The 23,531-nt window shown below is 37.9% G+C and overlaps 1 protein-coding gene across 1 annotated transcript in view; it reads left to right on the top strand.

The window, feature by feature from the left end:
* LOC119424021 (calcium-activated potassium channel subunit alpha-1) overlaps positions 1–23,531 on the top strand; it is a 123,948-nt gene that overhangs the window by 4,433 nt on the left and 95,984 nt on the right. Inside the window, exon 2 of the mRNA XM_037691478.1 lies at positions 18,380–18,523. Within this exon, the coding sequence (XP_037547406.1) occupies positions 18,380–18,523 (144 nt within the window). The remainder of the gene's footprint in view (positions 1–18,379; positions 18,524–23,531) is intronic.

Here is a 23,531-nt window from a genome sequence, read left to right as displayed (position 1 = left end):
AAACATTAAGAAATGGATCACAATAGTGTGAATGCTTCATAAACATTCACACAACTAAAAATGGCTACTAATGCTTCAAGTGTTTATGCAAAGAAAGAAAAGCAGCAAACCTTTGGCACATTTATGGTCAAATGTTCTGTTTGAAGTTTTTGTGGCTGTTCCACATCTGTAGTGATGGATGAGAAATGTGTTTATTTTTTACTGCTGAACGGTGCGTTTAAAAAAAGAGCAGTCTTTCTGTTTACTGCTCTGCGTTTTGCCAAGTGAAGCTGCTCGGCTCCACCAACCTGTTGTTACTCTGTGGGAGTCGGCCACGGATGGGTCATCTTTTCACTTCCCATCTTCCTCCCCGTTTTCGGCCTTTTGCACTTCTGGCAATCATTTCACCCCTCCGTCCTGGCGCTTTTCTCACCCTCTATTCCTTATCCAAGCATCAGTCTTCCTCCGAAGCGTCAGAAATGCAGTGTCAGGTGCTTACAGTATGTGCCATATGAATAAGTGTTTTAGTTGCTAAGCAACTGGCAAGCAAAGGATTTCATTAAAAGAGTAAATCTCTCTCGCTGTGTTATGCAGTTGTCTGGCCTGTGAGATGTGGCAGGTTGTGTGGAGGAACACCTCCTTCTTCCCAGTCTGTCATTACCAGAACCAAACATCAAGCATTTTGTGCATTGTTCATAGAAAAGAGTTGATAATCTCTTTCCTCCTTTACTGGGAATTCAGATTATTTCCTCTGTGAGGCGTTCACTGCCCACCATGTCCTGTTCTGTTATGCTCCTGTGTCTGACTCCATCTCTGAGCCTCCGTGTCCCCAGTGCAATGGTAATCAATGAACTCATTATTTGTGGGGTTCTGATAAATCACTGCTATTATGGGACTGGGAGGAAGACAGAAATTGCATTTGGTGTAAATGGCACATGGCACTGTTAAAAAAAAAAAAAAAAAGTGGCAAGTCTTCTGATCTGGAGGCTAAATTGAGACAATGCAAAAACATTTTCATCGCCAATATTTTGGGTATTTCAAACATATTTATCATGATGTGTTTAATATTTCCATAAATGCTATATTTTATTTGTTGTGGAAAAGCAGTCCAAATGTTTCCAAATGTACTAGCAGCCATTTGAGTTACTTTTGAGGGATGCATGATTTTATCGGTATCGGCCGATATTGGCGTTAAAGTTAAATATCGGACATCGGCCATTCCATCAAAATAACTCACCGATTTAAAAGACGCTGTTTTTGTATGACAACCCTGTGACAAGGATGCCGGCAGCACCAGCACAACATGATGATGGCGGTGTGGAAGGTTTTTTTTTTTTTTCCCCCCATTAATATTGGATTCCGAAGATTTTTGGACTACATTGAGCTTCGCTACATCGTCCCCAGTCGAGATATTTTTCCAACGTAGCCTTACCCGAGTTACAAGCCGTCATTTCCGACGTCACTGAGAAGCTAATAGCAGATAGCACTTGGAGTTTTACCACAGACATTTGGACGTCATGTTAGCCCCGTTAGCATGATTAGTCTAACGGCACAATGGATAAACAAAAACTTTGAAATCAAAAAGTCTGTCCTTCATGCAGAGGATCCCACACTGCAGCTATAGGAACCTGGAACAAGCCTCCACAAGTGAGACAGCATCGCAGGCGACTAATGCTAGTAAATATTTAACACTTCTCATTTAATATAAGTTAAAGTGCTATGCATATCGTATGGCTGTTACTGAATATATGTCACCAGCTGTTACATCATTGTTGTAGCAAATAAGTCTAAATAAGACAAATCTGTTACGACAAAGGAAAATGTATAAAAAAAATCTGTATCGGATATCGGCCAAATAAGTTTTAACATATTGACGTATCGGATATCGGCCAAAAATCCAATATCGTGCATCCATAGTTACTTTAGCTCTTAGTGAGGCATTGAAGTTTCTGCTGTGCAACATGTGCCGGTTCTTTTACTAAAACCTTCAACTTGCATCTTGTAAATGTTTTGTATATTTGGTGTTTGATGGCTTTAATAATAAATATGTTTATCGTTAGATGACATAATGAGACTTTTCCGTATCTTTTTATAAGTTGGTAAACTTTAACTTAAGAACTTTGGGCCTTATTGTGTGCTGCTCATCAGTTTCTGTCTAACACTCGGAGTGCCGTAAGATCTTAGTTGAAAACTTTTAACCCTTTGAGACAACTCTAGACGATATACCTCCGCAGAGTTTAATGAAACTTTCCCAAAGGCTGGATGTACACCTACAACCTGAAACAAAGTGGCAGCAAAAGCTGACGATGGAAAGCCAAATATTCAGTTTTACATATGTTTAGCTAATATCTGGTGTGGAGCTGAGAGTCATCCTCAACATAAACTCTGAGGGTCAGCGGATCATGTATTTGAATATGACTAAAACAGCTATAACCTGTTGTCAACACGTTAGTTTAAAGCTTTGGCTTGAAAGACGTATTCGTTCAAAGAATGATAGGCATTTAAAATTATTTATTTTTAAGGGATGCACGATATTATCGGCATGGTATCGGTATCTGCCGATATTAGCGATAAAGTTAAATATCGGTCTTCAGCCGTTCCATCAAAATAACACATCGATATAAAAGGCGCTGTTTTTGTATATGACAATACAGTGACAAGGAGATTTGAGTTCATCATTAAGATTGTATAACCACGTATTGGGCTTCTGTTTTAAGTTAATTTTTAATTTAAAAATAATAATAATACTGTCGACACTCGGTTATATGTTCTGATCCGTGCTCGATAATCCAGGTAGAAGTTTAAGGTTAAGTCAGGTCCTGCACAAATTCTTCTTTGTTGAAAAGAACTTGTATGATATATGGTTTGCTTTTGTACAAGTTTGTTGTTTTTGCATGTTAAAAATCTTTATTTTTTCCTTTAATTTTTACATAAAGGTTTCTAAAGAAAAGGTGATTCAGTGCCAGTCTTTTATGTGCACCCTGTTGTAATGACTGATGTATTAGTAGCACGGCTGCTGTAATGGGTGGATTCAGATGAAGTGTTGAGCTCATGGTGCTTTTAAGTGCTGTCTGAAATATTGCAATCATGACGAATCGTGATCAAATTGCAGCGGTCATGAATCCGGTAAAATTGTTGAGGGGCAACATTTTTCTGTTCTCTCTGTCACGTGCTCAGATGTGTGCACAGAGTGTTGCAGGGTTGGAAAAAAATGCATATACTTGTTTAAAAAGGCTATGAGCTATAAGTTTTTTTCAGTTTGTCTGAAAACAGGTGTTTGAACGCGCATTAAAAAAATCACGTAACTTCAGAAGAGGCATATGAAAGCAACATTTAACATAATCTCTTCCTTCCCTTTGACATTATTCAAGGCTATCTTGTCGCGTCTTCTCATAATGAGTTGTAATCTATTCCCCATAATGTTCATTTAATTGGCGGTGTAATTAGCTGGGCAAGAGTTAGCTACTTGCATTGTATAATATGAGCGGCACGCTGCAGCTCGGCTGTCTGTGCACCATCTGGGATTCAACAAGTCTGTGATTAACACGAATGTTGAACATTTCTGTCTTCGCCTGCTGCTTTTCGTCAGAGAAGATGTGTTTGGCGATGCTGAAAGAAGCTGTAGCACTGGTGCCGCTTTTAACTTGACTTTGCTTCTTTATGTATTCATGTTATTTATTACTAGGCCTGCCGCGATAAACAACAAATCAATTCATCGCACGATGAATGAAAATGATCAACCTCATTTTTGTTTATCGGCTTTATCGTTTCTTCGCGTCTCTACCGGAGTCACTGAATGACGAGGCTCAACTCCGGTGCTCTTCACTTTCCCCTCCCTTTCTCTTTAAAATCAGTTTTAACCGTCCAAAATCACATTTTTGGATTGTTGGAAGCATCTAAGCTACGAGCTAAGCTAACAGGCCGACCTCGGGGGGGAAAAACCTCCGTCTTGTCGAAGCTCCAAAATTCACGGTTGAAACTCGTGCCTTTGTTTAAAAAGTTTTTTTTTTTTCTGAAAAAAAAAAAAAAAAAAAGCAGACAACTTATTTACTGCTTTTTATTTTTTTAATGAAAAGCTTTGTGTGACAAATGTTATGCTAATGACCTCAAACCACACCGAGCGTCCGCCATTTTGTGAACCGAAAAAAGGAACGAGACGGTGCATGTCACGTCAAGGGGCCTCCCTCCCATTTTTTTTAGACACGCTGCTCGCGCCTTCACTATCCGTCCTTCGGTTCAAACATTCTTATACTGCCATCAGGTGGTCAAAAAAGGTACTACACTCAAAACAAATTAACCAGTATTTCTTAAATTTGACAATTACTAATTATTTTCAAATTTCAAACAATATTATCGTTTATCACAATATTTTCTGAGACGATTAATCACCCAGCAAAATTTATCGTGACAGGCCTATTTATTATTTGTTTGAACACATTTTTATGGCACAAGTTATATAAGTTTTCCATATAATCCATACAATCGTTCACGACAATTTTCCTGCTCTGAGACGTTTTTTTTGTTGTTTTTTTTCATTATTAATCTGATTTGTATTAATATCTTTTTAAATGATACATTTTTCTTGGGAAATTGTCAGTCGCCACATGTAAAATTCAAGTTTAATGTGCTCCTCTTTTGAGAAATGATTTGTAATGGATCCTGAGAATAGACTCGCAGGGTTGATCGATGACCTCTGGTGTCAGGAGGACTTGATTTAGGAGAGATTGTGAGACCTAAATTTGGAGGCGCAGACTACTAATCAAAGCAGCCGTGCTGCTGGAGTGCCCGTAAGGACTACATGTACTTCTTTCATGTGCCTGCTGCCGTTAAAAACACATTTTGTTCATTTATTTAAGAAACAGTCCAATGGGAGATGGTTTAACCGACTCGATTTGCAGTCGGCTCAGGAAGCGTAAAGATGCAACATTAAAACGAGTGTACGCCTAATTATTATAACTATAAATGTCAAAAATGGAACGCTTCACTGCCCCTCTGAAAGCATCTTCCTGTGCGTGACCTTAGGATAAAATCTCATCCTTTTAAAGAATAATTGGACAGGGTCACGGCTCTCAAATCGTTAATCTTTGAACATTTTCAGTGGCATTAACAGCCAACTGTTGCAGCCGATGAGTGGATTATTATTTTTTCAGCTTACGTTTTTAAACTTGGTCATTAAAGTGCTAACGGATAACAGCGTGATGCCAATTAGGCCTACTTAACGGCTATCACTTCCTCCAGCACAGCCTACTTTATTCATTATCACAGGAAAAAGTGCAGCAGTGGATAAATCTATCAGGTCAGGCTTTTATTGAGTTGTGTTGAGGCGAGGAGCTGTTGCAATTAAACCGGGGTGTTCTGTTAAACCAAAAATTCTTTACCTTTGTGGGTGTTAATTGTTTTCGAGCCAATGAAGTTGTTTTTTTTCTTTCTCCCTGTTTCAAAGAAATGATCTTTTCAAAAAAAGAAATACAATGTTTGCGGGTAATTAAAAACAAACAAACAAAAAAAAGATTTGCAGGAGCTTTTATTCTTAAATCGAACCTAGCTGTAGAAACAAGCGACATTTGTAAAATGTAGCTTTGAGCTGAACCTGTGTTTAATTCCCTCATCTGTGAAATTCAAACACTAAATAATTCAATTTTTTTTCCCCAATATTGAGTTACCGTATTTTTCGGACTATTAGTTGCACTTAAGATCCTTTGATTTTTCTCAAAAATAGACGGTGAACCTTATAATCCGGTGCACTTTATGTATTAATTCCGGTTGTGCTTACTGACCTCAAACCAATTTTATGTTACAACTGAACAGTGTTGTTGTTGTAAATGAGCTGAATAACGTTTGACTTATTTGACCGTTTTGTTTTGCTTAATGCGCCTTATGTATGAAAACAGACCCGATCATTGATATTGTGCCTTAGAGTCAGAAAAATACGGTAACTGACTGCCTTGTTAAGAGAAAAGGTGAAATATTAGCATTCCTAATGCATATCCTCTGCTACCCTCCATTAACTATGGCTGCTATCGTTACTTGGACTAACAGGGGGAGTGGGGGTGCAGAGGTTAAAGAAGGTGGGCCTGTGATCTCCAGGTCACGAGTTCGACTCCCTGGATCGACATCAAAATGTGGGTGGAAATAGGCCTGTCACGATAACAAATTTTCCTGGGCGATTAATTGGCTCAGAAATTATTGAGATAAACAATATTGTTTGAAAGTTGACGGATAGTAATTGTCAAATGTAAAAAATGTTGAGTTAATTTGTTTTGAATGTAGTACCTTTTTAAACCACCAGATGGCAGTACAAGACTGTTTGAACCAAAGGATGGATATTGAGGGAGCAAGCAGCGTGTTTCTTTAAGAAAAATGGGAGGAAGGCCCCTTGACGTGACATGGGCTGTCTTTTCTGTTTTTCGTTTCTCAAAATGGCTGACGCTCGGTGTGGTTTGAGCTCTTTAGCATAGCATTTGTCACACAAAGCTTTTAATAAAAAAAATAAAATAAAAAAAATCAGTAAACAAGTTCTCAGCTTCTTTTTGCAGAGGAAAAACAAATTTTTACACGAAGGCATGGGTTTCAATCGTGAATTTTGGAGCTTTGACAAGACGGAGTTTTTTTTAAAATTTCAGCTTAGTTTCTCAGCTTAACTGCTTTTCACGATCCAAAAATGCGATTTTGGACGATTAAAACAGATTTTAAAGGGAAACGGAGGGGTCAGTGAAGAGCGTCGGAGTCGAGCCTTTTTTCATCCAGTGTCTTCAGTAGAAAGAGAGAGACACGAAGAAACAATAAAGCCGATAAATGAAAATGAGGTTGATTATTTTTCATTTAATTGACTAATTGATTTATTGTTTACTGCGACAGACCTAGGTGGAAAAGGTGGAATACCCACACCTGCCTCCACCCTCATTTGCCCGACTCTGGGCCCTTGAGCAAGACCCTTAACAGCCCAACTGCTTCCAAACGGGTCCCTCTTGAAAACGAGTCCTCGTGACTCAATGAGAATACCTGTATGAATAAAGGTTAAATAAAACGACAGTTGTCGTACACCCAGTCATTACTTTCTGAGAGAATAAATTTAATCATCCAGGATCAGTTTAATCTTTGTGCAGCTAATGGGAGATTTTGCTCATCGAGTTTGTGCTGGAAGTGATGCTCGGCTACTACCACAGCAAACTTTAGTTTATATACATTCTTGTCAGTTGGATGTGGTGGCCATCTTGATCTTGTTTGACTCAAAATGTTTAGTTGTGGAAGGACACTGAATGATTACTCTGAATGTTTCATTAAAATCCATTCAGTAGTTCAGAGATATTTTGATAACAGTTGATTATTCGTAAAGTTTTTAAAAGCACATCTTGTATGAGCAATTATTGCTCGCATTGTAAGTTGGGGATAGGTCTAAGCTACTAACAGTCCAAATTTTATATAAATATTTGTAAAACTTAGTAATCCGTGTCTTCGCTAAGATGGCTTAGCTGTGGCAGCCATCTTGAATGCAATTTGCTTTAAAAGTTAATTATGTAGAGTTCAGTCCAGTGGTTGAGTTAAGAGTTGCATTTCAATCTGTTCAGTGGTTTTAGGCAAAAACATCATCACCCTATAGCCTATGGTGCACAGCACAGGCAGTAATGACCCACATTTTTTCTGTTTGTATATTTTCGGTGTTTACACAATTCTTTTGAGCCTCATTATGTAGCAAAATGGCTACTAATGCTTTAACAACGGATTCATGCCAGAGCATACAGAAATGTCAAAGAGTTACATCTGACTGCATCATGTGCCGTTTGTATGTAGGCAGTGGTGAACGCGGTTCAGCTAATTTGCTAACAGCTAATAGCGAAAATAAATTTTGGTTTAGAGGATTAGCGTTTTCGCTAATTTTGGAAACCGTTAGTGGAATTCACTTCCACAAAGTTAGATTTTGCCAACTTTAAGTTCGCTAACAAAATTCACACGCTAGTTCCCGTCTGTTGTGGGCGTGTCTTGAAGAGTCCGTTAGGATTGGATTACTACGTGAGAAGACGTGATTGGTCGACGCAGCTTCAACTGGAAGCAGTGTTGCCAAGTCCGCTTATTATAAGTGACTTTGGGCTTGTTTTTTTCTCAAGTCGCTTGCAGATCTTGTGAGTCGCAAGTTGCGTTGTTTTGGGCTCGTTTTTGAACACGAAGTTGCTTATCTGGGCTTGACTTTCTTTTTGAGTGGAACTAGTTGACTGTCTTCCATCTCTGCACAATAAAGCAAAAGATGAGTGGTAGTAGGTAGCTTGTCCCTTCCACGCCCTCGTTTCCTGTTTATCGCTCTCGCCCAAGTTGGCGAGGCACCAGGCGCACACCCAAACACTCATACTGTGGCTGACCACTAGGGGGCTCCACCCACATGCAGATGTCAGGATGTTAAGTTTTTAAAAATATGTAGAAAAAATACGATTTACATATGTTATATATGCAAAATGTATTTATTTTTAATCAGAGCTTAAAAATGTTATTTAAAGTGTTTAGCATAATTTTGCTGTTTATGTGTAATGCCATAATAAATGATTATACTATTTAAAAACTGCCTCTGTTTTACACAATGTGGTGGGTTGCCAGTTGGGCTTGTTTTCATAGAGCTGGTTGCTTGTTTCTATCGCAAGATCTGGCAACACTTGACTGGAAGGCGATGAAGACGTATTACAGACTGAGTGACAGTCAGAGGTTAGCTGTTTAGCGTTAGCTTCTGCAATTTAGTCATTTAATTTTTTTAACCTATTTAGCAGTTTAGCAAAGCTAACGTCTTAGCTAGCAGAATATGTGTTGGTGAAGCTAACTTTTTGGTTAGCTGTGCTCACCCTGGTTCATAGGAGCTTTCTGAGTCTTCATACAATATACCATCAATCGTTCACTAAACAAGGAGACGTGCTGTTGCTACTTTTCTGCTGTGAAGCTTTTGGGCTTACGTATTGAGGTTTAAAACCAAAATACAACAAGCAGCAGACTGAAAAGTCTGTTTGCTTTCATCCCTGATTTTCTTTCGGAGATTAAAATAAAATAAAAATCTGCCCTTTCCCCTGAGGCTCTGATTTAACATGAGTCTAAAAAAAAATCTAAAAGAAGACGTAAGCTCTGAAAATCTTCCTGGTTTGATTTCAGCACACACTGCGCTCCACAATAGAAATTGTTCGTACCTGTTGCTTGATGTCCGTTTTCCCCTTCCTGGATCTTGTTGGTTTATTAGTTCCTAACTGAACTGGACATGTTAATATGATGATCTAAGATTAGCTGTCGGGTTCTGGACTGGCTGCAGGAAGTGGAACAAGGCCTGAAGCTGGTCTGCTTCTCTCTAATGACTCTGAACATGATTGCATTTCTCTATGCAATAACCTTTTTTTACATTTTACTAATGAGGACTGAACCTAGAGCTTTAGGTGAGTGGAAACAAAATGTACTTCAAGTTTTACAAGCTTGTAGACGGTGGCAGACTTGGCCATTTTGGGACCCATCCCCAAGTCTGCCTCACCAGTAAGCCCTGAAGGGGAAAGATTCTGTAGCGATGCCACAATTTTCATACTAAAATACTGTGAACCAGACAGTAGTGCAAAATAAGTTGTTTTTTTTTCTACTTAAAAGACACAACTTCTCATTAAAATCATTTTGGAAAAACTCAGTTTTATTAGTATAAAAAAGTGCTAAAGTAAATCTTACATCAACATTCAACACCACTAACAAACAAATGACGACACGGTGAGGTAGGCAATATACTTTAGGAAAAATATATTTAACAAAAGTAGCAGATTTTTTAAACTTTATCACAATTCTTTTAGTGTCAAGTCAAATGTATTTATATAGCACATTTAAAACGGTAACTGTTAAAAAAAGTGCTTAACAAAAAGATCATAGCATCAAGTAAAAAAAAAAAACGAGATATAATTACATCATCAGGAATAAAAGCATAAAAACATGAAACATAAGTGGAAACGATGAAATACTAGTGCGATTTGCATAATCCAACGACGGGGCACTGTTGTAAGATCATTGTTGGAAAAGTAAGTGCGCTTGAGAGAGGTGGTACTTGGAAGCAAATCCAAACATTGGCCCATTGCAAGTGTGGACTGGGAACTGGACTGGATGAAGGATGATGGACAGCGAGGCATCCAGGCAAGAGAGACGCTTGTATAAGTTAAAGAACGGCAATAAAAAGTTGTTTTGGCTGTAAAACTTGTCATTTGTCCCTTGCCTTGATGTATTTTCAATGTGCAATGTTATTTACAGAACATATCGGTCAAGTGAACGAGTGTAGCTGCAATCATGAAATGTAAAAATGAAAGTTGTTCAATAGAAGTCGTATAAAGCCGTTTGTATGAGGGGATGGGAGGAATGAGGACAGAGTTGGCAGCGATGTCATGTTGAGTGGTTAGTATAGGCAACAGATAACTCTTACTGCTATTCTGTGATGTGTGGATGGAGAATTCATCTGAAAAAAAAATCTAATTTGTTAATATTGGAGATGAACTTATTATACTGCGCTTTGATTTTACAGCATTAAGTATCATGAATTACCACGAGTGTCCTGTAGTACTTCTATAAAAGAAGTTGTCTTCTGTCTTGTTTTACTGAAAAGAGAACCACATGAGAGAATAACAGGTTAACTGCAAAAGGTATAGAATAACGTAAATTACGGATAAAATTAGGGATGCACGATATTATCGGCATGGTATTGATATTGTCCGATATTAGCGATAAAGTTAAATATCGAACATCAGCCATTCCATCATAAGTATTTGTAGGACATGCTTTATGCTCTTGTATATCCTTCATCATAATCCCTTCCAGATAGATGTTTTTGTTTCTAGTTTATTTTATTGGTAATACTGATCATTATTTATCCGGCGTTAATCCTATCACTTTTGGGAGGAGAGGGAGACAGACAGGAGCTAAAGGACTTAAAATGTATATATATATATATATATATATATTAAAAAAATATATATATCGCTCCTACGTAAAGTTACAGGCTATGTATTTTATATTTTAACGAAGGAAAAAACATAGTACCGGTAATACATTTTGTTAAAGATATTTACACTTTGCGATCAATGTGGGTTGTTTCATCCAGAATTTATGTAGAAAATACTTCGTAAACCTCCTCAGTCTGTCCATGTGCTGAACTGCAACAACCGTCAATCTGTCCTCATCCTCTTCCTCCTTTAGTCCATATCATTACTGTGCGGAAAGGGGGGGAGCAGAAGTTGATCATGCATTGTTTGTTTTAATTGTAATTATTTTATTGCAAACTTACATTAATAATGCTGGGGCAATGTTAGGGCAACCAGCAGGGGGAGCCCTTACTGGTTGGTGGGCCCCAGGCGGTTGCCTACCTTTGCTAACATGCTAAGTCCGTCTGCTTGTATAGTATTCTAACTTATTTTTTCCTGGTTTTATAACAATCGGATCTGGAAATAAACATGCCCCCCAAAAATTCTGGATAATTTAAAAAGCTAAACATTTTAAAACTCTAAAATATTTTGCTTGAATATGCTATCGGTCTGTTTTATTTAGATTTTGTTTTAACATATTTTTAATGTCTATTTTCGACACTTGATAAAAACATTGCTTTTCTTGGATCAGCACATTTGTATTTAATTTACTTGATTTAAAGTACAAGTTTAGCGTTATGCTTTACTTCTGCTAATAAAATCTACATAAAAACATCAAATCTAGAAATCTAATTAAACAGTCCTTTCTTAAAATTGAGTTAAATAAGTTGAACAGTTTCACAGATGAGATAAAATTTGATGTATTAGCTGGGACACATATTTTAAGCGCCAACACTGATTTATTTATTTTTTTTTAATTAATTTGGAGACAACTCTTATGTTAGCAAAATATATTGTGAATCACTTAAAAAAAATAGTAATTGAAAATTTCAGAGATTAATCATTGGATGGACCTCGACCACAACTGATTAACTTTAGGAGACAATCTTACTCAAGTACTTGCCAAAACTATGCCTAAAACTGAACCAGTTTTACAGATTAACAACAAATAAATCACTGTATTACTTGTTTGTGGTTCGCGTTATTTTCAAACTTTTGACCAAAATGTCTAATTTCTCAAGATTAAATGAGCTTAGTGTTAAACTGGCATGAAAGGCGGTGGGTGATACGCGTTCCTTCAAGAAATGCTTAAACATTTTTTCCATTGTTTTTAAAAATCAATGAAAAACTCAGCCGTCATGTTGAGCCTCATCTCAGAGCTGTCTGCCTCCTGTCCTCTGCCTGTTGCGCTCAGGCTTGGCAGTATCGATTTGTAAAAGCATAAATCTATAGCAACGACTCATAAATATACAGTTTAATTCTTCTGAAAGGGCTCGGTGAAGTTGGGGATTGATTTCAACAAACATTACTCAGATTTACACAGGAGAGCTGTTGGGGACCATCTCTGGTCATGCACGGTTTCATGTTTGCACTGCAATGAGAGACACGGCAGCAGAGGTTGTTAATCACTAAAAAATACTGCAATCTTTATTTTTGGGCTTCGTTTTTGATAACCGTTAAGAACTTAAAATCTTTTGGAATTTACAATAGTCAGACATTTTTAAAATTTTGACTTGCATGATCTGTGAACAGCACAAAATTAAACATTTTTTACTTGTCGCGATAAACAATAAATCAATCGTATGATAAATGAAAATTATAAACCTCACTATCGGCTTTATCGTTTCTTCGTGACTCTCTTTCTACTGAAGACACTGGATGACAACACAACTCCGGTGCTCCACACTGCCCCCTCCATTCCTCATTAAAATCTGTTTTAACCGTCCAAAATTGCGTTTTTGGACAGTTAAAAGCAGCTAAGCTGAGAAGCTAAGCTACGAGCTAAGCTAACGGGCCGACCTGGGGGGGGGGGGGGACCTCCGTCTTGTCAAAGCTCCAAAATTCACGGTTGAAACTTGTGCCTTCGTGTGTAAAGTTGCTTTTTTTTTCCTGCAAAAAGAAGCTGAGAACTTGTTTACTGATTTTTAATTTATTTTTATTAAAAGCTTTGTGTGAAAAATGCTATGCTCAAACCACACCGTGCGTCCGCCATTTTGAGAACCGAAAAACAGCCCATGTCATGTCAAGGAGCCTCCCTCCCATTTTTCTTAGACACACGCTGCTCGGCTGCTCACTCCCTCACTATCCATCCTTTGGTTCAGTCTTATACTGTCATTCTGTGGTCAAAAAGGTACTACACACAAATTAACCATTTCTTCTTAAATTTGACAATAATTACTAATTGTCAAATTTCAAACAATTTTAATTGTTTATCGCAATAATTTGAGACAATCACCCAGCAAAATTTATCGTGACAGGCCTAGTTGATGAAAACTAGAAAACCTTTTCTTATTTATTTTTTTAATTAATTATTCCATTAATTCTCCGTCTGCCCTCTCTCCACAGTCACACTGCAGACTAACAAATGCCCTCGTTTTCTAATCACAACTGCTTGGCTTGTATTTGTGTGTCGCAAACCAAATTCATTCATTACTTGATTTATTTCAGTCAAGCTGCACTCTCCTCCAGTTCCACAAAGATTTACGTTGGCGTGGAAGCACGGCGCATGCTGCATGCCAGGAGTGCTTTAAAGTCAGCTACTTTATCACAGGGACGCATCGAAACTCATTCTGCATCTGGAGGAAACTGCATCAGGGAGCCTGGGTGTAAACACAACAGAGAGCTGTGATAATGTATAGATGTCAGGACGTTCATCTCCCCTTTTAAACTACTGCACAGTTTAGCTATGGGAGGTAGATGAGGGGGGTCGCAGAAAGAGAGACATGCATCAGCCCCGTGACTGCAGGGTGTTTGATCGGGGAGCATGGCTGTAACCTCCTGCTTCCTGTTTCGATTTCCTGCTCTGTGAATCACGCTGGTCCTACCAGACAGAAGGAAAAACAGGGTGAAAGACAGACAGACAGACAGACAGACAGACAGACAGACAGACAGACAGACAGGCAGGCAGGCAGGCAGCCCACTCAGTGAAGCAGAAACACCAGGAGCTCTGTGGCTGCCATGGATACACTCCTGGAGTCATCGCGTGTTTACAGGATGCATGTGTGGGTTTGTTTTGGAGGCCTTGAACCAGGTCATTTAATTTGGAAAGATAATGTTCAAATGGGGGTTTTTGGGTAGTTATCTAGAATATGCGGACAGTTTTTTTACATTACCTTTAATGTTTAACTTGATCCGTTTTAAACTAGAGGATTGCATTTAGAGGTGCAACAATTGCAGTTTTCTAGCCGATCTCTAAAGAGCATGACCTGCCGATACTGATTTTGTTTTATAAGCGACACTGTCAGGCGTTACAAGGTCACAATGCACCTTAAATTTTCCAATCTTATTTTACTGAAGAACATACCTTTGAACAATATCCTCGAAACAATACAAACTTGTTTGAACTGGCCATGAGGTAGTGCTCTGAAATATAAATGAAGTTCAGACAATTGTTGTTAAAACTACAAAAAATCTGTAAAAATCAGTTTCTCATGTATCGGCCGATTGCCGATCACCCAAACATTAAGGACATCGGGGCAGATTTATCGGTGCGTCCCTAATTGCATTTCCTGCTAAAATGCAGTGTGAATGCTTATTGCTGAAGAACTAGCTAAAAACAACTGAAATTAGCTAAAAACATGCTGAAATGTAAGAACAAGCCAAAGTTAAAATAATAAAACAGAAAGAACACATATTTGCTGAATTAGGTTTAAATAAACAGAAATTAGCACAAAAATTAGGAAATTTGCTAAAATTACTGAAATTGGCAAACAAAAAAAGTAGTTGAAAAGGCAGTATGAAGCTTAAACTACCAGAAGTAAGTGGAAGCAGCTTAAATAAGCTAAAAAATGTGGAATTAGCTGACAAAGCTAAATTTAGCACAAAAACGGCTAAATAGTGGTTGAAGTACCAGAAATGAGCCGAAAGGAGCATAACAAGCTGAAATTAGCAGAAAGAACTTAATTAGGCTAAAAGTAGCATAAAAAAAAAACCCTGAATTGATCTGAAAATGGCTAAAATTAGCTAAAAATGCTAATTACTTGGCTGAAAAGGTAGAACAAGTTTAATTGGCATAAGAAAGCACAGATTTGTCCAATTATGCTGAAAGAAGTAGAAATGAGCACAACAGTGGAAATTATCTGATAAAAACTGAAATTAGCACAAAAAACTGTTAAGTAGCTAAAAAAGGCTGAAGAAAGCTTAAATTATCAGAAGGAAGTGGCGAGAGCACATTTTTGCTGAAATAAGCTGAAAAAAGTTGAATATAGTGCAAAAAAAAAAAGTGGAATTAGCTGAAAACGTGAATTGGCATAAAAACAGCTGAACAGTAGCTGAAATAGGAGAAAAAGCTGAAAATTGCATAAATAAGCTGAAAGGAGCAGAAAGAAGTTAGAAGAGGCACAAAAATGTTGCAGTTAGCTGAAAGAATCAGAAAGGAGCACAAAACAGCCGAGAAAAACGGCAGAAATTAGCTGAAAAGTGTAAATTTGCACAAGGAAGCTGAAAGAAGCTGAACCCGAACAAAATGTGAAAGGAGCAGTAAAAGGTTGTAAACAGAGCTGAAGATCTGAAAGATGTAAAATGAGCTCAATTCATTCTATGAGGAAAAAAGTGGCAGAAAAGGCTAAATATTTCAAAAAGCTGAAGTTGAACCAATACCAAAAATCATAGCACCCTTTTCACCTGAACGAGCTGAACATTTTGATTTAGGATGTTGAAATGGCACAAAAATTGTGGAACGAGAAAGATGCGGAAATGCGTACGGAAGAAAAATGGATGACAATAGTGTGAATGCTTCACAAACAGTCACACTATTAAAAACATGTATTTGCTTTTCAGTGGTATAAAATAGGGAGAAACTGTTTTTGAGCAGCTGGTGAACATGCATTTAGTTTTTAAATAGCCAGAGATGTTTGTTTAATCTGATGTGGGAGACTAAACTGACATGAAAGAGTAAATATTAGGCTTGCATTTGACAGATAAGGTGATGCCATAGAAATGTTGTCACCAAGTCGACCCAAAAAAGATTTTATTTTGCCCGTTACTTGAAAGCATTTTCAACCACTGTGCACTTTTATGCACAAAAAAAACAGATTAATTTAAAAAAAGTACCTGCTTGATAAAGTTGAGTGGGTTGCAACACTTGAATTTGCTTTGTCCTTTAACTTTTTAAGCTTCACGGCTACATGCAAATTATACAGACTTTATTCTTGGCATCGCAAACAATAAACTTGTGTTCCTAATTCCTCTTAATTATGGCTTTGCTATCAGTTTATACATAAACCTTTAAATGTTTCCATAATGCTGCACTTACACCAAAGTACATACACACAGGAGCCTGTGGCTTTGACAAATAATCTGTAGTTGATGCCAAGGAAACGAGCAGCTTGGCAAACAGTGCTAATATTGATTTAGATTTAGCTCTAGCTTAATTTATGACTACACAGAGGTATAACTTTATTTATGTTAAAAGCTTTTGTCATAAGCTTTTATTTTAATTTGGGCCCTTCTCTTATAAATCATGTTGTTTTGGTTTCCACCTGTCATTTATGAGGAAAATAAATTTGAACAGGCTTTTTATGCATAATTTACAGACGTAAGATAAAATGGGTGTTTTAATGAATTTGTAGTCATTTTCTTAAAGAGAAAAAAAAAGTAGCGGGGAAACGACGTTTGCCTTGTTTTTCTAAATGAAACTTTTTTTTTTTTTAAGCTCCGTGAGAAAATGTTAGACCTTACGTGTAAATTATCAACCATTGTTTTGGTTTCTAAACATTTATACGGTAGTCCCTCGCTACTTCAGATTTTCAAAGTAAGATTCGACATGACGCAAAATTGGCTGATTGACAGATGAGCCATGGATTGTTTATTTAAAATATTTTAAATGATTTAGCACCTGTGTGCAGCCCACAGGTGCAGGGAGAAGCTCTCTCTGCAGCCTGTCATGATCTCCGCTCTCTGCCACCTGCTGCTCTCTGCCACGCCCACATTTCTGCTGCTGCAGCAGCTTAGTGAAGGGTTAACCCTTTACCGTCCAGCTGCACCGATCGACTTTTGTCTTCCAACTTAAAATTCAAAGTATGTTGCATCGTAAAATCGTCATTATCACAAAATATTTAAGTGTTAAGTTATTTTTAATTATTTTAGAACTACTATGTTCAGTTGTTATTGATCAAGAAGTACATTTCTGCTCTATGCTGCTGCGTGAAGGGTTAACCCTTTGCTGTCCTGCTGTGCTTCTTTTCTCTACAGTTTAAATTTAAATGGAGTTAAGAGTTTAGAAATGTTGTTTAGAGTACTGCAAGCATGTGGGCAAGGTACTGCTAGTATAGTAAAAACTAAAATAAACTACTACTACTATTGGAAATAATAAAATAAACTACTAATGCTACTGCTACTATAGCAAATACTAAAATAAACTACTTGCTACTACTACTAAAGTAAATACTAAAATAAACTACTTACTACTATAGTAAAAACTAAAAAAAACTACTACTACTACAGTAAATACTAAAATAAACTACTACTACTACTATTGGAAATAATAAAATAAACTACTAATGCTATGCTACTATAGCAAATACTAAAATAAACTACGTACTACTACTACTAAAATAAATACTAAAATAAACTACTTACTACTACTACTACTATAGTAAAAACTAAAAAAACTACTACAGTAAATACTAAAATAAACTACTGCTAATATAGTAAATACTAAAATAAACTACAACTTACTACTATTTCTGTAGTAAATTCTAAAATAAACTACTACTTACCACCACTATTACTATTGTAAAAACTAAAATAAACTACTACTTACAACTACTACTACTACAGTAAAAACTAAAATAAACTACTACTTACAACTACTACTACTACAGTAAAAACTAAAATAAACTACTACTTACAACTACTACTACTACAGTAAAAACTAAAATAAACTGCTACTTACAACTACTACTACTACAGTAAAAACTAAAATAAACTACTACTTACAACTACTACTACTACAGTAAATACTAAAATAAACTACTACTTACAACTACTACTACTACAGTAAAAACTAAAATAAACTGCTACTTACAACAACTACTACTACAGTAAAAACTAAAATAAACTACTACTTACAACTACTACTACTACAGTAAATACTAAAATAAACTACTATTTACTACTACTACTTGTGTACATAATTTTGCTCCATCTCCTGTACCACAAGAGATGGTAATGACAAAGTTTACTTGAACTTGGACTACTGCATCGCTACTGCTCGGTTTTTCACTTATCGCGGGGGCTTGGTCCCCTAAACCCCGTGATAAATGAGGGACTGCTGATCAATTGGTGATCTAGTTTTAACTGAATTTTTTGTTCGTTTGTTTTTCTTTCAGGAGGCCCACCGCATCACCACAGGTGACGGCATTAAGCGTGCGGACAAAGATGACGCCATGGCAAGCGAAGTGGGCTGGATGACCTCGGTGAAGGACTGGGCCGGAGTCATGATATCCGCTCAGACGCTGACAGGAAGAGTCCTGGTGAGTTCATCAGTTTTTACACCATCCTTCATCCCTTGAAGTCATAAGTACCACATTGTTTGTCGGGAACTTTTATTTATTTAATTAATTGTTGGACTTGTTAAAAATCCTCTCTCATTAGAATCCTGCATCAAACAAGTCACAAATTGGTCATGCTTGAATAGTCCTTGAACTTATTAATTTTGCTTGTTAGAAGCATAAATCCACACTCTTGCACATCTTGGATGTTTATCTCTCAAAGTCAAGGCAACACATGGAGATATTTATTGTGTACTAAGGGCATGTCCCTCATAAAGTCTGCAGGCGACAAATGCAAAGCGGTTCAATGTAGCAACAGCATCAGGTCATCTGAATGGGTTACCATGGCGCCTGGCGAGTTTGAATCTTTGTAAAACCTCTTGGACCGCAAGTTTCATCTTTACGTTCAATTTTTTGATTTAAAGAGATCCTTATTAAATCATTATTTGCTTGAATCTGCATTTGGTCAAGCAATTGGGATGCAATGCACATTCTTGTTTAATTTTGCAAGGGTGTTTTGAAGAGTTTGGCAAGTCCGACGACTCGGGGATGATGAAATGAAATGGCATGAGTCAGAGCTTCATGCCAAGACTTGCCGCAGTCCTCGAGGCTTGCACCCACTTTCACTTGCCACCTTAAATGTGGCGCAGCTTTTCCAGTTGGCTTGACGTGCACAGGCTGTTAATCATTGACGCTGGTCAAGCAGTTTGCACAACTGTTCTAACCGGATGCGGAGTAATGGTAATGGTTTATATTGGTGGGACAAACCTTTAAAGAGCTACTGACTATTTTAGAGAGAATTCATTTGAAAGAGTCAAAAAATATGAATAAAACAAGTTTTTCCTAACTTGATTATTGTCGCTTTGTTAAATTTCATAAAACGGTATGTCATTGTCTGTGCGGTTTAAAAATAGAACACGTTGCTCAACTTCCCCTAAACGTTGCACTCGGCGTCCCTCAGCATCTTTTGTTCCTTCATCCTGATGTTGATCGTAGCATCTTGCTAATAGAAGCAAACATGACCTCAACTGCCACCTCCCCTTTATTTTTTTTTAGACGCCAACGCTTCTGTGTGCGTGTGCGTGCGGCTCAAGTGCTCCATCTCAATGATAGCTTGACACACAACTGTTTAGTGAGTGCTCATCTGTAACCATAGCAACTGCAGCTTACCTAAACACGGCAGATGTGTGTTTTCTCTTTCAGCCTTTTTAGGGCACACATTAAAGCCTATTTTGAGGCCATCTGAGAGGGAGTTTTACTAGGAGGCATGAGCAAGTGGTTGCTCAAATAAGAGGTTGTGTTTAATGTGTATTGCTCCAGTGTTTATTATTCTATAAGTTGCTTCAAAGGCATTTTCTATTCAGCCATTTAATGTTTGGAAGCAACCATGTTATTGTAACCAATTTTTGTCAAATTTTATTAAAGGTCTTTTGTCTTAGTCCTTGGAGCATGTGCAAGTAACCTCAAGCCCAACGAGCTGCATCTCAATAAACTTGCAAATCAGGCAGTTTAAATTAGCGTTGTAAATGTGGTTGAAAGTGAGTACGAAGACAACGGAGGCAGAAATCATGTTGAAAGCTTCACGTCACCGGCAGAGTATCTGCAGTATTTTTGCAGTTTTGATCAGAAACGGAACAAGCATGCAGAGACACGAGAACAAAAAAGTTGAATGCAAATTTGAAACGTTGAAGGATAAAGCCAACTAGCATTGGGAGTTTACGTGTGTGTAGTAGGCCTGTCACGATAAACGATAAATAAATTAATCACATGATTAATGAAAATTTTTGACCTCATTTTCATTTATCAGCTTTATCGTTTTTTTGTGTCTCTCTTTCTACTGAAGACACTGCCCTCCCTTTCTCTCTTTTTAAAAAAAATCCGTTTTAACCGTCCAAAATTGCATTTTTGGATCGTTAAAAGCAGCTAAGCTGAGAAGCTAAGCTACGAGTTAAGCCCCCAGTATACTGCCGCGTACATCCATATGCAGAGGTACGTACGCAGAGGTACGTGCGTACCCCCCCAGCGTACCCTCCGTGTAGCTCAATTTTTAAGACCGCATACGCATACGCGGTGTCGCACAATAAACTGCCCAGCGACGGACTGTTTTGTATGCGACACCGATGTATTGAATTACCCTTCTTCATCCCTGATCTGGCCTTTTCTTTAGTTTTTTTTACCAAGAGGCAGTGATCTCTTCCTCCTCCGTTGATGCTGTGACTGAAATGGTGAGAAATGGAGGAATTTGTCACGAGCGAATTAAACTCAGGTCCAGCGTGGCTGCAGAAGGGTCTGGAGATTTCCTGGTGGGCTGGTCTGATGTGTGGGCTGTAGAGCCAGCGCTCGGTTTATGTTTTAGATCTTTTTATTAACAACATATAAACACAGAACACCGCTGTGGCGGAGGCTTCCAGCGCTCGCTTTTTTTTTCTTTTTTTCTGACCTGTCAATCAATCCAGTAGGCGTGTCAGCAAATGACCAATCGGCGACCTCAATTTGTCCCGAAGTTAAACGCCCCTTGTCTGTGAAGCTGCTCTGCAGCTGCTCGGGGTGTACGCTGGAGTATCATGTCTGAACCCTCTGCTTACAGTACGCGTGAACGGACGTACGAGGCAGTATACTGTTCGGTAGACGGGGCACTCTGTTCTGTTGACGGGGCGGGGCACCCCGCTTGTATAAAAGTAGGGGAAACACTGCACTGTTCGCTCCCTCACTATCCATCCTTCGTTTCAAACAGTCTTATACTGCCATCCAGTGATCAAAAAAAGGTACTACATGCAAAACAAATTAACAAACATTTCTAATTAAATTTGACAATAATTACAAATTATTGTCAAATTTCAAACAATATCGTTTATTGCAATAATTTGAGAGAATATCAGATGTTTCTGTTCAGTCGGTTTTCTAAATGGTTCATAACTTTGCACAAACATTTAAAAACTTAAATCACACGACTCCATTTTTAGGGTTAGTCTATGTAGGTAATTTTAAACTCAACAATCTGAATAGGCTTTTGAATTTAAAGGGCTATCCATATGGGTATGTTTTTATTTTTTTAAATATGCAATAACTATATAATAAAAAAACAAAACATTTAAGGAGCCCCAAATGCATTTCATTATTATTTTTGTTCCAGTATGAAAAATATTGAAGTGCCATCTTTGTTTTCAATGTCTTAATCTTTTGGTGTTTAGCTTATATTCAGAGTGCAAGCTTGTTTCGTCTGTTTTGGTGATTTTTATTTTTTTGTGTGTGTGTGTGGCAGGGTTACAGCGCCACATACAGGCTTGGCATAGTTAATGTAGTGTTTTGGGTCGTTTTTGTTGTTTCCGTGTGGATGAAGGCATTTCTATGAATTTGTGTTTGAGGATATATTTATTGAATGACAAAAATTTGTTTTGGGGAGAAAAAATAAAAAGTTTCCATGTGAACAAGGCCTAAGAGCCAAGCTAAAACCACGGGGCTTAAACTCTGCATTATGACCGATTACATCCAGGTTGCTGCTCACTGTAAACTCTGTTTACATGTGACGGTGGACGCTGAGTGACGGGCAGGTGCAAGCTGGCCTGTGGAAGTCCCGGAGGCCTGATGTAGATTTGCCCAGCTGGTCTCTCATCTCACCAGATTCTAAAAGATCAGACCTTGCCTTCAGGGATATTTGATTAGCAGGGAAGACACTTCCTGATGACCTTTTAGTACATGAGGTTTATCTGCAGATCAGAGCTCTGCTTCTCAGCCACTCAAATAAAATTGGACAAGCGAGGCCTGCAAATGTAAAATCAGCAGCGTCCTGAATGCAAGTTATATTTTCCTGCAGATTGGGGCCACGGAAGGATCCCATCTGTCAGTGTGTGCATTATTGCATTTCCCCTCCCCCTAGTCACTTTTGCATTATAGTCGACCACTCCTCCCATTCGTCACAACTGTCGCCACAATGCTGTTTGCTCAGGTTGTAACAAAAAAAAACAACTTACTTTGGTGTCTGAACAGGTGACTGGTGTTAGACTTGTACATTCAGGAATCAGCTTTAAATACTGAGACATACTGAGATTAATGCATTTTGTTGCAAAATGAGTTGTTGTTTTTTTCTTAAATGATGGCACCGTGCTGAGTGACATTTAGTCCACGTGCACTCGCCTCTAGAAGTCCACAGGGGGGCTTGGATGTCACAGCACTTTTATTCTGGTCATAGACCAGGTTTCTATTATTGGATGGCACTACTGAGTTTGCAGTGTTTGCCCTCAAAACTGAGTCGGTGGCGTTTGTTTTTGCTTTTTCTATATAAACTAATATTTTCAGTCGCTATTAGTACATCATATTTATTCCCATGTTTCCAAATGATAAATTCAGTTGTTGTCTACAAAATTGCTCCATCAGAGTTCATAAAGTTGAGTATGATGTATAATTGACAAAATGCATTTACACCTAACTTTACCCACAAATACCATAATTTCCGGACTATAAGCCGCTACTTTTTTCAAATGCTTCGAACACCTCAGTAGCACTGTGGGCCATGCATGAGGCTTTTATTTTTGGGAAAATTGCTACATTTTGTTTAAATATTGGGTTTTAATCTTGACAAATGTTAATTTTTTTCCAGCAATAAATGTATTAATCCTAATGGTACATTTTTACTTCAGCTGCGTCACTTCTAAACTTGTCACCGGCAGCTGTTTAATGCAGTCTTCAAAATCTGAAGTTGTTTAGGCTTACTGGGGTGGGAGGATTATTACCGGTAGATGATACGGTAAAAGACCTTCTACCTTCTTCACCGTTACTTTAGAAAAGTGGGGAAAAAGTGGGAAAGAAGACTGATACGAACAGATAAATTCCCACCTCCTTGTCTTTGTGGGGTCTGTGAAAAGCAACAACTGTGCTGCGACATGGAAAAGCTTTCTGCCTAAAAGTCACGGGGGGGGGGGGGGGGGAGACAGATAAAATAAAAATAAAGCAAGCGCAAACCCCTTTGTGGGGATTTTTCTTCTCTGATCAC

Source organism: Nematolebias whitei, chromosome 17 (genome assembly GCF_014905685.2).
Source record: "Nematolebias whitei isolate Nwh7 chromosome 17, NemWhi1, whole genome shotgun sequence".
In the NCBI taxonomy this organism is placed as follows: domain Eukaryota; kingdom Metazoa; phylum Chordata; class Actinopteri; order Cyprinodontiformes; family Rivulidae; genus Nematolebias; species Nematolebias whitei.
The sequence above is the reverse complement of the archived record's forward strand: the minus strand, read 5'-3'. Positions and strand labels throughout refer to the sequence as shown.